The sequence below is a fragment of the Stomoxys calcitrans genome, chromosome 2 (genome assembly GCF_963082655.1).
Source record: "Stomoxys calcitrans chromosome 2, idStoCalc2.1, whole genome shotgun sequence".
Classification (NCBI taxonomy): Eukaryota; Metazoa; Arthropoda; class Insecta; order Diptera; family Muscidae; genus Stomoxys; species Stomoxys calcitrans.
Genome location: NC_081553.1, coordinates 71180858 through 71196699, shown reverse-complemented (window position 1 = coordinate 71196699; position 15842 = coordinate 71180858). Strand labels below are relative to the sequence as shown.

The window sequence follows — 15842 nt, the reverse complement described above, 5'->3', positions numbered from 1 at the left end:
ATTTATATAAGGTAAAGTCAGTAGCCCAACCGCAACGAAATCAAACAACATGTAGCTAAAACACCGTTTACACTGCTCATTAAATTCGGATTCTCTAGTCAGCTGACTTTATAAAGGGAAAACAGATGATCGAGCCAATAAATCCGCATTTAAGGAGCGGTGTAAACGGGATTTAGGCAAATATATGCAAGGTAAAGCCATGTTTACACTAGAGCTCAAATCCAATCGATTTGAGCAAATTTCCCAAAATCGTTTACACTACGTTTGTAATGAATTGGAGTTCTGATTATCGAACTAACATTGACAGCAGCAATGTTTTTTACAGTATTTTCATTGTGGTAAGCTGTTTGATTTATTAAATTTAATTTGAAAGTTTAATAATTGCAATTAGAAAATGTCAGATAATTCGAAAAAGTGCTCTCGAAAATACCGATTATAACCGGTAGTTACAGCAGTTCCAGTGTTGCATTTGAACTTTTCGTTTTACACAAGCACTTTCGAATTAAATTTGTCCACACTAAAAATTAATGGAAAACCTTGTCGTAAAAACACCAGATTTCTAAAATCTCGTCGCAAATCTAGATTACCGATAAGTGTAAATATTTCTGGTGAAATTGTTTGATTTTCTGGTGAAATGCCGGATTTTATTACTCATTTCATGCGTCGCTGCCATTTGTCTTTGTTTACGCCGTCAAATATAAAACAAGCCGACCATGCTCTGAGAATTTGACATAACCTCACATAAACTTATGTAAAATTTTGTTTGCCCTCTGTTTTTCTCAGTAGTAAATAACATAAATCAATAGTTGCTCCCCATGCAACTAAATTATGAGTAATTTTGTCTACTTGGATGTTGAGTTGTACGTGTTAAAAAAATTCCGCCTAACATTTGGTCAAAAGTTGTACTTATTCACTTGACATTATTTTTGTCTTCAGAAAACTGAGAGACGATACATCAGCTGTATTGACATCGGCATATTTTCAAGGCAGCATTGAAAGCTCTCTTTTGGATTTTTTCGGTGAAATTGGCGGACAAACTGAACTGGAGCTAATAGAATTTGATGTCGCAAAGAAAAGGGGAATTTTAAAAGTACCCAAAGAATACACACCACAAACAAGAGCTGCCATAACTTTAATAGGACGATTCCAAGAAATACCCTGTCACTTTGCCGTACTTAAAGCATCTGAGAAACCTATAGAGCTGTAGTTGTTCAAGAGTTTGCATTGCAGCGCAAGCAAAATGTCCTTCAGTTTCAGTAAATCATTTGGCAAAGACACGGTAATATTTGCCACCAAAGAGGATCATGCTACACCATCAACCGTAGAGCTGCCACCACCAGAACCTGCCCAGGGCCTAATTACCAAAGATGGCGAGATTAATTGGAGCTGCCCTTGTTTGGGAGGTATGGCCACCGGGCCCTGTGGTGTACAATTTCGCGAAGCCTTTTCTTGCTTTCACTACAGTGAGGCGGATCCCAAGGGCTCTGATTGCTATGATGCTTTCCGAACAATGCAAGATTGCTTTACAGAATATCCCACCGTCTATAACAAATCTGGTGGTAGTGGTGATGATGATGAGGATGGTGGCGGTGGCCTAGATTTGTCTTCTATGGAGGATTTGAAGGATGATGAAAAAGCAGCCGTTGAAGCGGCTGGTGCTACTACACAGTCCGTTGAAAAAATAAGCAAATAAATTCCTTTAATTCTTTTAGCATTTAAGAGAGTGTGCGTGTTTAAAGATTCAATATATAATTTTAATTTTTGTTATACCCATACACAAAATGAATACGAAAATGAAAAGCTGATATGTATGGTGGAAGTATTTTACAATAAAATACAAATAGAAGGTGATTTATGTGTCATTTGCATGACCACTTGTGGGCCAGTCTTCGTCGCATAGTTTTTGCTCATTCATTAAATGCTTTCTCTTATTCCGTCAGTTTGGAAAATTTTGACCGGGGGGACACTGTTCCCTCTCTTATGGCTTTTCGTTAGGAGGTGAGTGAAGGTGGTTGCCCATACTAATGATGTCATCTCGATTGGCGTTTTCTCTACTATCACGCATCTTTTACAGCGCTGAGAAATCTGTCTAGACAGAAAGAAGCCTGGTGTTGTTCACCAGAAGGAGGAAATATTGCGAGTTCAGGGGACCTGCCCTACTACAATCATGCATCTTCTACAGTGCTGAGAAAGCTTACTAGACAGAAAGAAAGCTGGTGTTGTTCATCAGAAGGAGGGGAACCAGCCCTGAATTAACTGGAGCGGCTGCTCTCTCGTGGGACGCGTACGTAGCATAAGCAGCGCGATGGACTACGGCCGCTGGGATCTTTCTTCAATGGTCACCTGGAGGTTATCTTCCCGGAAAGTGTGTTTGGGCTACTCGGGTTCTTTTTTTACGCAAATGGGTCCAATTTGGATGGGTGAATCGGGTTTTTGTTGAATTCCTAGATTTAAGCGTGTCACATAGACTTCTGCTCCCTGGATTCGGTTTTTGCGATCCTCAGGGCCTTGGATGTGACCCTGAGTCAAGAGCGCCGGCCTGTTAGACTGTCACGATATATGTGTACAGTCAGGTGGAGCTGAAGCTCAGGTAGAATTATGTGTGAACACTTTTTTTCTAACCTAAGCTCTCCACAGTCTTTAGATCTCCTAGTCATTCTTGACTTCCGTAGTTGCCTGATTTGGCGGACGGGTCTAATCTCTTGTCTTTAAAAATTTTCGGTCTCTTCACATAAAAAACAAATCGCAATAAAAATTTCAATTAAACATTTAATTGAAAACACAATCGTTTTCAATTAAAAAATTAATTGATTCAATAATTTTTTAATTGAATATGAATTTTTTTCGAACTACAGTCATGATTAAAATGTTAACCATTTTCAGTTAAAAATTAAATTGAAAAATAAACGTTCCGAATTAAATAAAAATAATTGAAACAATTTTTATATTCAATCCGAAAATTTTGCATATGAAAATTTGTTAATTACAGTCGTGATTGAAACTTTTGCCATTTTCTATAAAAATTTTAATAGAAAATAAAATCGTTTTCGTTAAAATATTAATTGAATCAATAAAATTTTTAATTGAATCTGGAAATCTTTTCAATCAGAATCGTGATTAAAAATTGTATACTTTTCAATTAAAAAATAAATTGTTTCAATGATTTTTTAATCCAATCTTAAAAAATTTTTAATTGTGTTGGTAAAGTATAATCAATTAAAGGGTATTTTGTCCCCTACAATACAAAGATTTCGAAGACCCATACGAACCACATTCCGACAAATCTATAGCAGTACATTGGCAGCTGATTCTGCAAAGTTGCAAATTTTGCCCATGAACATTCCACTAAGGAAATGAGTGCAGTCCGATTCAAGTTTAAGCTCAATGATAGGGGACTTCCTTTTTATAGCCGAGTCCGAACAGCGTGCCGCAGTGCGACACCTCTTTGGAGAGAAGTTTTACATAGCATAGTACCTCACAAATGTTGCCAGCATTAGGAGGGGAAAACCATCGCTGAAAATTTTTTCTGATGGTCTCGCCAGGATTCGAACCCAGGCGTTCAGCGCCATAGGTGGACATGCTAACCTCTGCGCGACGGTGGCCTCCGGCAGCCGGTTCTACTTACCGGATTAACCCGATGGATTCCTTCTGCGGTCTCAGTGTACAACACACTGCTGCGACAACAGCAACATGCGCGTGTATATGAGCCAAAATAATCCTTCCACTACTTTGTTTTTGTTGTTGCTACTACTAAAATTCCCATGAGCATTCCATTAAGGAACAGGGGATACTTCTGAAAATGGAATCCGAAAGTCAAAATTGATAAAAGTTTAAGCCATAGATAGGCAGTACACATAACCGCCTGCGCGCATAGAACAGTATAAACAACTTCGTGTATCTTCGTACGGTTGAACGTACCGGATTGACCCGATGAATTCCTTTATCAGCAAGGGCTGCCGCCTAAGTGAACAATACACTGTTACAACAACAACAAAGCCTTTTCATTAATCGGTGTTTGACGATACTCACACAAAAACAATCCGATCTTTTCAAAAGTGGTAGGGCTAATCACTGGTTTAACTCAATGATAAAGGGCCTCATTTTTTATGCCAAGTGCGAACGCCGTTGTTGTTGTAGCAGTGTGTTATACACTGAGCCCTCTCCAATGAAGAACTCCGTACGCGATTGCAGTTACAGCTCCTTCATATATGGAGCTTTCTCCTTGCACGGGATAGCTGTGAGCACCACACCGGCCAGAAGTATGAAGTCCGATCTGTGGTGTTCATTGTTTTCACGAGAAGTTTAGCTGCGAGCTACAGGGCGCGTCCACAGGTTGCGGCAACGGCAGTCGCGGACGATCAGCGGTATTGAGCGTAGAGTCTCAGTGAGAAGTCGGACGGCACCGTCTCTTGCACGAATACGGAGTACCTATGATGCTCGATATGACAAGGCGAGTTAATGGCGTCTTTAAATAACTAATGACCACCCTGTCCCCGGCGGTCCTTTGGATCAGAACGAGTTTGCCGAAGATGGCCACTCCCACATGAAAATGTGGCTTCAACAACAACAACAACCAGGTAAAGATTTGATTTTCTTCGTGGAACATTTTGTCGAGTTTGAAATTGAAACTCTTGGGTGGTTAGACAAATTTCGTTGATTGTTTTACTTAAAAAAATATGCAATTACTTCAAACAAAATATTCGATATGTAAAAAAACTCTTTAGAGGTTTTTGAACACAAGATGTTGTGAAAACAAATTTGTTTTATTAAATAAAATTGTGATTATGGTCTGATCATAAATATCGATACGGGCTATATATTAATTTACACAAACTGGAGAGAGAGTCGAAACACAAAATATTAGGAAGTCATCAAAAGTGCATCGGTTGGGTCGTTGGGCTTTTAGTAGCTGCGGCCGAAGAGAGTATAGAATTTAGGTTTATTCGTGCAAGCGGGATGAATGCACTTGTCAGCAGCGGAAATTGTAGCAGGCTGATCAAAAGGTATGCATAAAGATTTGGCACCCATGGCGGGAGCACCAGGTTCGGCATCTTCGTCGCTAAAAATAAAAACCAATATTGGTAGATAATAGAAAATCTTTTCTCACAATTTTTACAATTTTCAACTTACCGTGCACTATCAGCCTTAATTTTATCCTCACAAGGTATTTCCCCACAGAAGGGAGACAAAAGCAAATTCTTTTGATCCAAAAATGTACAAAAATCATTCCAATCTTTAGTATGTTTAATGCTACTGTCCAATTCCTTTTGCGCCTTCGCCAGCATGCTGTTGTGTATGGTCTTCAAAAGTTCATTGATTTTCTTCTCAATATTTTCCATGGGCAAAACTAGTTTCTCTCCGGTATCTCGGCGCACTGCCACAATCTGTTTGGCTTTCATATCTTTGGGGCCCAATTCAATGCGCAGAGGTACTCCCTTCAATTCCCAGTGATTGAATTTCCAGCCTGGAGAATAGTTATCACGGTAATCGCCTTCACAGCGCACCCCACTCGAGCACAATTGTTTCTCCAAAGCCCTGCAAGCATCCAACAATTCGGCTCTTTCCTCATCCTTGGTATTTACTGTAATTCCGCAGGGTACAACGATGGCTTGAATGCAGGCAACTTGGGGTGGTAAAACTAAACCTTGGTTATCAGCATGAACCATAATCATAACACCTATGGTTCTTGTCGTCAAACCCCATGAGTTTTGATAGACATATTGTTTTTGTTGCGTTTCTGGATCTTCATAGACAATTTCAAACATTTTCGAGAAGTTTTGACCCAAGTGATGACTGGTGCCACCTTGAATTGCCCTGCCGGAAGCTGAAATGTAGGCTTCTACTGTTGTGGTATAATCACCGCCGGCAAATTTTTCCTTCTCTGTTTTTCGTCCCTTCACCACCGGTATGGCCAGCAAGTCTGTATAGACTTGGGCATACAATTCCAAAATATCTAAAACTTCTTTGTCGGCTTCACTCTTACTGGCAAAGGCGGTATGGCCCTCTTGCCATAAAAATTCACGTGTGCGCAGAAAAGGTTGAGGATGATTAAATTCCCAGCGCACAACGTTGTTCCATTGATTAAGGCGTATGGGTAAATCGCGATAGGACTGAATCCATTTAGCATAGGCAGGATACATGATTGTTTCAGAGGTGGGGCGTACGGCAATGGGTTCGGCCAAGTCGGAGTCGCCGGATTTTGTTACCCAGGCTACTTCGGGAGCAAAATCAGCTATATGAGTTTTTTCCTTTTCCAAAGCTCCTCGCGATACAAATATGGGGAAGTAACATTCTTTGACACCCATTTTTGTGATTTCAGCATCCAGCCAGGTCTTTATGAATTTCCAAATGGCAAATGACCAGTGGCGTAAGATATAACAGCCTGAGACATCGTAATACTCGATAAGTTCGCCTTTCGTAATAACTTGAGAATACCATTCGGGTAAATTATCTTCCTTGGTTGCCTCCAAGCCTAAACGGGTTTGCTTTTTCACCGCGCCGCTGGCAGCTTCAGGTTCTTTTTTCGCTGGTTTGGCAGGCTTGGGAGTGTCCTTCTTCTCTTGAGGTGCTTTTTTGGCAGAACCACCACCTGAGCGTCCAGCAACAGGGAAATCAGTACCTGTGACTTCCTTATATCTTGCCTTCAAAGCCAAAAGCTTGGCCACCTCAGCATCCACCTCTTCTTTGGGGGCTTTGTTGGCCTTTGCTACTCGCACCTTATCACCTTGTTCGGTGATTTCCTTGGTAAGCAAATCCTTTTCGGTGACTGGCGAAGACATTTTAACAGATTCTTGTTTAACTGTTTCTACTTTAGCGTCAGGAGTCCACTCCTTACCGGTAAGCGATTTGTATTCGCCCTTTAAAGCTAACAGAGTCTTGACTTCGGTATCTATGATGCTTTTGCCAGCCTTTTCGGATTTTAATTTGCGTATCTTGTCTCCCTGATCTTTTATATTTTCAAGAATCTTGGCTACCCCTGATGAAGAGGAACTATCAGAAGTTAAATCAATAACTACGGATTTTACAGGGCCGCTGGGCATCCACTCCTGACCAGTAAGGCTTTTATAATCAGCTTTTAAGGCGAGTAGCAATGTGTTTGCAGGACCAACTTTAGCGTTATCTCCCTTAACCTTCAATTGACTAAGGAGATTGTCTTGAGCTTGAATTTTTTTCAATAGTTCAGCAACAACACTGGCAGCAGGCTGGTCGGGGCTCTTTTCCTTCTTGACAACAACAGGAGCCACACAGCCGGGTTTCCACTCCTCTCCAGTTAAGTTCTTATATTCAGCCTTAAGATTCAACAGAGTCTTAACCTCTGGATCAATGGCCGATTTATTAGCTTTTTGGGTTTTCAACTGTCTTATTTTATCGCCTTGGGCGGTGATTTTATTCAGAATCTCATCCACAGAGGCGTTAGCATTCGAAGTAGGAGCAGCAGCAGCAGCCGCGGGCACAGAGACGCCAGGCTTCCAATCTTGTCCCGATAATTTCTTAAACAGAGCCTTCAAGTCCAACAGAATTTTCACTTGCGGATCAAGTTCTGCTTTAGGCACCTTCTTAGCCTTCAGTTCACGTATCAAATCACCTTGTTTGATAATTTGTTCATTAACGGATACAGCATTTGTAGCAGCTGGAGCAGCAGCAGGAGTGGCACTAGTTGCTGTAGCAGCAGTTGTGGCTGCAGGGGTCTGTCCAGGTTTCCAATCCTTACCCGTTGCAGTTTTATAGTCAGCCTTTAGGGCCAAAAGCTTCTTAACTTCAACGTCAACTTGGGCTTTATCTGCCTTTTTGGATTTCAAATCTCTTACAATATCGCCTTGTTTTGAAATGAGTAGATCCAAATCACTGGCTTTCGAGGATGAATCGCCGTTTGGAACAGTCTGAAAACAGAGATACATAGTTAAATTTTAGTTTCTTTCTGTATACGTCATCAGTTAAATACATTATGTTGATTTGTTGCTGATTCGTTGTGAGAGATGAGTTTGACGTTGTTTTGCGGATAAGAAAAGAAAAAGTCTGAACTAACTGAAGACAACCAGCAGAGCTAAACAAATGAAAGGTTACGTTGAGCGACTACCATTCTTATTATTTTTTCATGCATTGGGTTGTGGTTGGCGTGGGAAGTTGCTCCCATAAGAGTTTTGGCAGCCTTGGTTAAGCTCTCTAAACAAACTCCACTAGAGAGAGAACATATGTTTTTTGTTTTTTTCGTTCGTCCGCTTACAACGTGTTTGTGTGAGTGTGAAAGTGAAAGAGAATGTTTTTGTTGTTAAAAGAGCTGGGGGCAATTTGAGACGGCACATGTTGATCGCAGAGAATATTTTCTCAAAAAAAAAAAGATATTGACAAAATAAACAACACTATGCAACAAGTGAATGTAAAATATGTCGTATTCATAAAAAATTTAAGAAAAAAAACAAAATATTGATGTTAATGTTGACGTGTTTGTGTGAAAGTGAAAGAGAATGCTTTTGTTGTTAAAAGAGCAGGGGTCAATTTGAGACAGCACATGTTGATAACAGAGAATATTTTCTCAAAAAAAGGGATATTGACAAAATAAACAACACTATGCAACAAGTGAATGTAACATAGGTCGTATTTATAAAAAATTTAAGAAAAAAAAAAACAAAATATTGATGTTAAAATGAATGATTTCTTGAACTTGTTGGGCAGAAAATTGAATATTTTTGGTCCTTAAGTCGGAAAATGTAGCCCCCACGAGATAACGTCCGATAATGGATTGAGGCTAAAGCAGAGTATTCTGTTTAGATTAGCCGCGAACGAAATTTGACAGCTATCAAATGTTTTTGTTTTCATTCCAAAACACGTTTCTTTATCTGCACTTATTGTTTTCCCTATTTTATATATTTTTTCTCAAATTAATAAAGAAAAACGAACCAATAAAACCAAGATTCACGAAAAGAAGGTTAGGTCACCTGCGACAGCATAAAGTGGATAGGCCTCATGAACATCATTAAGCATGTCAAATCTACCGATTGAAAATGTCATCCAATAGAAGAAAACGTAAACAAAGAGAGAAATTTGACATCCTCAATGCTAAGTACTGCCAAAAATTAAAAAAATTGTATGTCGGCTGATTGCTTTGCTTAACCTTATTCTGTGAATCCTGCAATAAAACAAACAAATATTATGCCGGCAATAGTTTCAGGTGTTGCCACTACAATAGTTTTTTTTTGCCATTTTCCTCATTATAAACATTCCTCATTATTTTTATACTCCTGGACTGATTTCGTCATCCCTTTTGTAACACCTCGAAATATGCGTCTAAGACCCCATAAAGTATTTATATTCTTAATCGTCATGACATTTTAAGTCGATCCAGCCATGTCCGTCCGTCTGCCGAAAGCGCGCTAACTTTCGAAGAAGTAAAGCTAGCCGCTTGAAATTTTGCACAAATACTTCTTATTAGCGTAGGTCGGTTGGGATTGTAAAAATGCAAATTTTCCCCATGAACACTGTTGCCCACTAACGAACAGGGCATAATCAAACTCACATATCAATGAGTGCAGTCCGATTCAGGTTTAAGCTCAATGATAAGAAACCTCCTTTTTATAGCCGAGTCTGAACGGCTATAACATCCTTGGAGAGAAGTTTTATATAGCATGGTACCTCACAAAATTTGCCATAGTACCTCACAATCGGTCCATGTTTTGATATAGCAGCCATATAAACCGATCTTCGGTCTTGATTTCTTGAGCATCTAAAGGGCGCAATTTTTATACGATTTGGCTGAGATTTTGCACCTGGTGTTTTGGTATCACTTCTAACATCTGTGATAAGTATGGTTCAAATCGGTTCATAACCTGATATAGCTGCCATATAAACCGATCTTGGGCCTTGACTTCTTGAGCCACTAGAGAGCGCAATTCTCATCCGATTTGGCTGAAATTTTGGATGAAGTGTTTTGTTATAACTTCCAACAAATGTGCTAAGTATGCTTGAAATCGGTTCATAACTTGATATAGCTGCCATATATACCGATCTTGGATCTTGACTTCTTGAACCAATAGAGGGCGCAATTTACATCGATACATAATCTGATATAGCTGCCACATCAACCGATCTGGGATCTTGTTCCGCCTATTTTTACCCAACGTTTCGTCGACGTTTTCTTTATATAGAGTTTGATAGAATTCCGCGCGAACAGCTGAACAGAATACTCAGCTCAATACTAGTTCAGACCTAAACTGTTTTGAGCAAACGACTCGTTTTCTCTTCATAATGATCTGAGAACTACTCGACTTGTTTGCCCCAAAAAAGAGTCATTCAAAGCATGTGACCTCAAATAAATGCCTACAATGGCACTAAATAAACACAGCTCTAAATAAAGTCAAAAAAATAAAACAATTATTTTTCTCCAAAAAAATTTTACAGATAAAGCAAGCAATCTTAACAAAAGTGCATCATAATATATATTTTGGAGTGTGAAAAAATGTGATTTCCAAAACATCTCAACTAGAGTGAACGGTTGAGATGTTTTTTAAAACGACATAAGCAAACCCATTCAATTTTTAATTCAAGAGTTGTATCCAAATATCACCAGAACGTCAAATGCTTTCTATGGATTTAAATTTCTTTTACTTTCTGTACCTTTGATTGTTTAAATTTATAATTTGCTCGTTTATAATCACAAATCTTTGGATCTTGTGACTGCTATACATGATAATGCAAATAAAAACTTGGCAGTTTCCGAAATTTGACAGCCCAGTGGGAATTTGGGCCACCATCCCCACAGCGAGTGACTTAACCTTTTTAATTCAACCATTATTTATCCTTTTTGCTATGACATTTGTATATATTATCAACTTAAGATAGATCTTAAAATTTCAACAAAATCTGATTTTTCAATTCGCAAAAATTGGAAAAGTTGTGAAAAAGGTGGTTAATTCTGACTGACAATAAAAACAGCTAATTACTTTATGTTTTTGTCAGAAGAAATAGAGCAAGCTCTATAGAAAATATAACTTGAGTTATTTTGAAATGTGATTGTCATATGTTAGATTCATTCGTATCACACAGTGTGCATCTTTCTCAAATGCAAAATTTGACATGTCATAAGATAAGCACATTTAGTGTGACAGCAACTTTAGCAACACCTGATTCCAACATCGAAAAATTCATAAGTCTACATGGTTGTTCCACGATCAAGGAGTAAAAAAAAAAGAAATCAAATTGATCGCGTTGTAATAGACTGCTCTTTAAATCCGGGTTTAAGGCTCTCGTCAGCTGATTTCATAAAAAGAAAACAGATGATCGAGCCATTAAATCCGGATTTAAAGAGCAATGTAGGTTTAAGATTCGATTCGCATCCATATAAGCGCGAAAAGTACTATCTAACCCTGCATTGAAGAGAGACGTCGAAAAGCTTGTTGAAAATAATGATTGATTGATGAAAGCACTCCTTGCCGCCGCAATGGCGAATCATTGCCCATACAATCCCATGACAGCCGGTTGTACGTACCGGATTGAACCGATGGAGTCTTTCTTTGGCAAGGGCTTAACAGAACGTTGCCCACTCCATGGAAAATATCGTGAAATCAGTACATAAGATCAAATTGCGACAATCGCGTTGGTTAGTTCATGCTGTTAGGATGATTGAAGAAGTTCCAGCCAAAAAGTCATTTGAAGGTAAATTTTGTGGTACACGCAAAAGGGAAACATCAATAGGAGCACAGAAGAACCAAGTGCTTGGAAATCTATTCTGAGTTCGGCTAGAGGAAGAAATGTTTTGTCAGACTCAAATAAGTAAAGCTAGATGGCCTCTTGCCTTCAATTAATTCGGGAGTAAAGTCATACAGACGGCATTGCAACGAGCTGTGGGTCGCAAGCTTTGTTGCCCTTTGTATCTGCATCGTCGGACAATGGGACCCCTCGTCAATCCCATGGTACCCATTTCTATATACTGGATTGACCCGTTGGAACCCTCATCGGCGAGGTCCAGCCTCAATTAACATGTTTCGCCCTATTTTGTCGTGACTCGCGCCGGAATTGAAGAGAAATCCGAAGCGTGGCTCTGTTCTGCCTGGACACTATACACTGACTACGTTGCAAGATGCAGTGGCAACCTAATCAGCTGTGGCTCAAAAGTGTCGCCTTCGTCGGACTACATGACCCCTCCGACTTCTTCAGCTCAACAGCAGCACTAGGATGATCTAGGATGTAGCCCATATAAGTTGGAAGAGGATTATGGTCACTTCAGCGATCGGTTCAATGCACCAGAACTACCTTGTTTCCTAAGGGGAGTTAGCAAATTATCGCTTTCCTCCTCATGCCGTTCAGTACAGATCTTACTTTGCCTGAGCTTGAAGCGAGTAACCTATATATGGAATGTAGAGTGGTGGCAGTCAAGTCTGGAACTGCCGAGATAGAAGTATACAACGTATACATACCGCCTATTGTTAGTGATTCCTCAGGTTAAAGGCCTGACATCAGTCGTCCGCTGTCCGTCCATAATCGCTGGAAATTTTTACCTAGGAAATGATCAAAGCTTTATACAACCAATCCCATGGCAGCCGTTTGTATGTACCGGATTGACCCGATGGAGCCTGTATCGGCAAGGGCTGCCGCCTCAGTTTTCAATACACTGCTACAACAACAACAAACAGAAAAAATCTGAAAACGGCAGCACTTGGGGTATAGTCAAAGAAACTTTGATGATTGTGTTTCCTTTTATTACAATATTTTCCTCCATTCTTATAGAAAATATGCTTAACTTGAGAACTGATGATTTTTGAGGTTTGTGCTACGAGCTTTGTCCAAACAAGTAAAACATTAATTTCTTGTGTGTATTTGGCAGCATGGCCTGGGTCTGGTTACTTAGAAATGATTTAAATTTTAGATAAAATGGTGTATGTTGTTACCCATATGTTTTCTGCCACAAACAATATATTACCATTTGGAAAAGTGGGAATGGCTTTATCAAATCATAATATCATAAAATGATAAGAAAAGTTTTAATACGCATTTAGATACATATAGCTAAAAACAACTGCCCTCCGCTTGGAAAAGGCGGAAAATTGCAAAACTAAGGCAAGCAAACATTTACTCACCGCTTTATTGGCATCATTAGCAACTTCCGCATTTATCTTCAAACCCGACGATGGCATATCCTTGGTATGACCATCGGGTATAGAAAACAATATAACGGGAGAGGCAACATTCGAGTAAGCACTAGGTGGAGCATAGGCATTATCAACCTTGAAGAAACCACGACGTTGCAGTTGAATAATATCACCCTTTTTACATTTCCTCAATTCTGGATCTCCCAACATCAATTGTTCCTCGCGCGTTTTATGGCCAATATATTGCTTAAAATCTTCATCTTTGCCCAATACAGGCTTACTAATGATATTGTCAAAGTAAACACAATATGTAGGTGGATAGTCTTCGGCATTGTCTTCAACAGCCAACCAGGTGAGTTTAAGGGTCTTCTTGAAATCTTTATTGTCCAAATTCAAGGCAGCATCCACACTAGTAATTTTGCCAGAGCCATCCTTGTTGATCTTATTGATCATAATATTGCCCCAGTTAATGAAGGTGGCATTTTCGCCAACCTTTAAAGCTTCAGCATCCACATAGTCAATGTAGATTTGTGGTCCCAGTGTGACAGTCTTTTTGCCCAATGATTCATTTTTGGGATGTACAGGTACTTCGATCTTTTCCTTTTTAGCTCCGGCAACATTAACAATGACACGATTATCGTATTCCAAGGCGGTGTAACGAGGAGCAATGGGATCAATGACCTTCTTATTGAAAGCCCATATTTTGTCCCAATTCATGAAGACCACAGATTTACTAGAGCCCTGAGCAATAATGAATTCTCTCAAGCCTTCAACAGTCATGCCACGTCTAACGATGCCACGAACTGTGGGGAAACGAGGATCATCCCTGAAAAAGCAGAATACAATTGCATAAACAATTGGATTTAAATTTTTTATATTTTTATACTTACCACCCATCCACTAAGCCTGAATCTACAAACCAGGTTAATTTTCGTTTAGACAATACTGTATTGGTCATATTCAAGCGGCTATATTCCCAGATGTAGGGCTTGCGCAATTTCAAGGCATCAATGAACCAATAGAATTGATCATCACGATCATGATACTCCATGGTACGCAAGGTATGTGTAACATTTTCAATGGCATCAACAATCGGACAAGCAAAATCATAAGTGGGATAGACTCTGGAAGAAGATATATATATTTTAATTACTTTGGCTTTGGATTATTAAAATTTAGGCCTTACTTGTATTTGGTGCCAGTTCTGGGATGAGGTTCATTTTTGCATCTATAAATTGTGGGATCACGCATGCAACCATTGGCCGATGACATATCAATTTTGGCTCGCACACAACATTTTTGACCAAACTCTGTGCCGTTTACCATTTCCTTCCACATTTCCATATTCTTGGCAGGATCTAAATTAGTTAAAACATTTATGTTAGTATTATTTCTTTACATACCAGAGACTTTTTTATTACTTTTTTTAAAATACCATTACATTATAAAAACTTACCGTTCGAACGATTTTTAGATTCCATTCTTTGATCACGTTCCGCCTTCATTTGCTCAGGAGGTGTATCGTCTACATACGCCTTGCCTTCGTTGATCAGTTGCTCACAATATTGCAACATCAAATCAAAGTAATTGGACGTATGTGTAAAGATGTCAGGTTTAATATTGAGCAATTCCAAGTCACCCAGGATAACATTTTCGAATTCCACAGTTTCCTTTGCTGGATTCGTGTCATCGAAGCGCATTATCAAGGTGCCCTCAAAAGCTTGGGCATAGTACTGATTAAGCAAAGCAGCTTTGGCATGACCAATGTGCAAATATCCCGAAGCTTCTGGGGGGAAGCGCACCACCACCTTGCCCATTTCAGCTCCTGGTAGATCCACAAATTTACCCTCCTGCTTACGTTGGTTTGACTTTTCTGCTACAGCGGGCGACGACTCCTTGGAATTCTTCGAACGATTTACACGTTTGGCTGAAGCCTTGGCCTCATCCGGTAGAGATTGCAAGACTCTTTGAATAAGAGGCTGGGCACTTATCAAATCATACCATCTTTGGACATGCTGAGGAATGCCCTTAGCCGACAGAAATTCGTAGCGTGAATGCATTTCATTGAATAAGGCAAAGTCGGCAATGGTCAGCTTGTTGGCTACCAAATACGTGACAGGGGCAATGGACTTTTCCAAAAATCCCATGGCCCAGGAGATGTCATCTTCGCAGGTGAGCGAAAATGAAAGCCAATGATCGATTTGTGTGCGTTCAATGGCAGTCTCACCATACAAGTTGTAGGCTGGAGCAGCTCTGGCCAAGGCACGCAACACATCATTATTGGAGTGGCATATCAAACGCCGGCCATCAGGATACAACAAGGAGGTTTCATTGCCCCAAATAATTTCAACAGCCACGGTGTCATTAATTAAATGAGCTGTTGCCAATCCACCTAAACAATTGGATAAATAAATAAAATAAGCATGTTGAGGCAAGCAAGCAAGCAAAATTGCATTGAGTTTAGTTAATATTTCATCAGAATCAATTTATTTTGGGTAATTTAACCTAAAAATAGATCAACATTTTATTGACCCACACTACTTACTGATTGGGGGATTGGCAACATTAGCCGTCAACTTTAGAGCCATATTTTTATGCAATATCCTCGAACTACTATCGAAAAAGGATTTATTTTAATAAATTCCTCAAGCTCAGGACACTTTTCTGCACCTTCTGCTTAAACAAATGTGAGACAGACGACGTGGTGTGTCACCGCAAAGGGTTTATTATGATATTAGTCGTTGGTCGCAAACAACGTGC

The 15842-nt window shown here is 39.6% G+C and overlaps 3 protein-coding genes across 3 annotated transcripts; 2 read left to right on the top strand and 1 right to left on the bottom strand.

The window, feature by feature from the left end:
* The first annotated feature begins 721 nt into the window (after positions 1–721).
* Positions 722–1207, top strand: LOC106086740 (uncharacterized). Its single transcript, XM_013251527.2, has 2 exons — positions 722–860; positions 937–1207. The coding sequence occupies exons 1-2, from the start codon at positions 829–831 to the stop codon at positions 1205–1207; spliced, it is 303 nt and encodes a 100-aa protein (XP_013106981.2). The 5' UTR covers positions 722–828.
* Positions 1208–1240: 33 nt separating this feature from the next.
* LOC106086738 (mitochondrial intermembrane space import and assembly protein 40-B) lies at positions 1241–1851 on the top strand. The gene has a single exon (XM_013251524.2). The coding sequence runs from the start codon at positions 1241–1243 to the stop codon at positions 1691–1693; it is 453 nt and encodes a 150-aa protein (XP_013106978.1). The 3' UTR covers positions 1694–1851.
* A 2893-nt stretch (positions 1852–4744) lies between these two features.
* LOC106086734 (bifunctional glutamate/proline--tRNA ligase) lies at positions 4745–15840 on the bottom strand. Its single transcript, XM_013251518.2, has 7 exons — positions 15628–15840; positions 14539–15474; positions 14269–14440; positions 13973–14206; positions 13071–13908; positions 5131–7880; positions 4745–5059 (listed from the first exon to the last, which is right to left on the bottom strand). Exons 1-7 carry the CDS (start codon positions 15668–15670, stop codon positions 4903–4905), a joined length of 5130 nt encoding a protein of 1709 aa, XP_013106972.2. The 5' UTR covers positions 15671–15840; the 3' UTR covers positions 4745–4902.
* Positions 15841–15842: the final 2 nt, after the last annotated feature.

Coding starts and splice junctions, on each gene's coding strand:
- LOC106086740 (XM_013251527.2), top strand. CDS start 829: ATGAGTAATTTTGTCTACTTGGATGTTGAGTT. Junction 861..936: donor GTCTACTTGGATGTTGAGTT/GTACGTGTTAAA, acceptor TTTTGTCTTCAG/AAAACTGAGAGACGATACAT.
- LOC106086738 (XM_013251524.2), top strand. CDS start 1,241: ATGTCCTTCAGTTTCAGTAAATCATTTGGCAAAGACACGGTAATATTT.
- LOC106086734 (XM_013251518.2), bottom strand. CDS start 15,670: ATGGCTCTAAAGTTGACGGCTAATGTTGCCAATCCCCCAATCA. Junction 15,475..15,627: donor TGTTGCCAATCCCCCAATCA/GTAAGTAGTGTG, acceptor CCAATTGTTTAG/GTGGATTGGCAACAGCTCAT. Junction 5,060..5,130: donor ATTAAGGCTGATAGTGCACG/GTAAGTTGAAAA, acceptor TTTTATTTTTAG/CGACGAAGATGCCGAACCTG.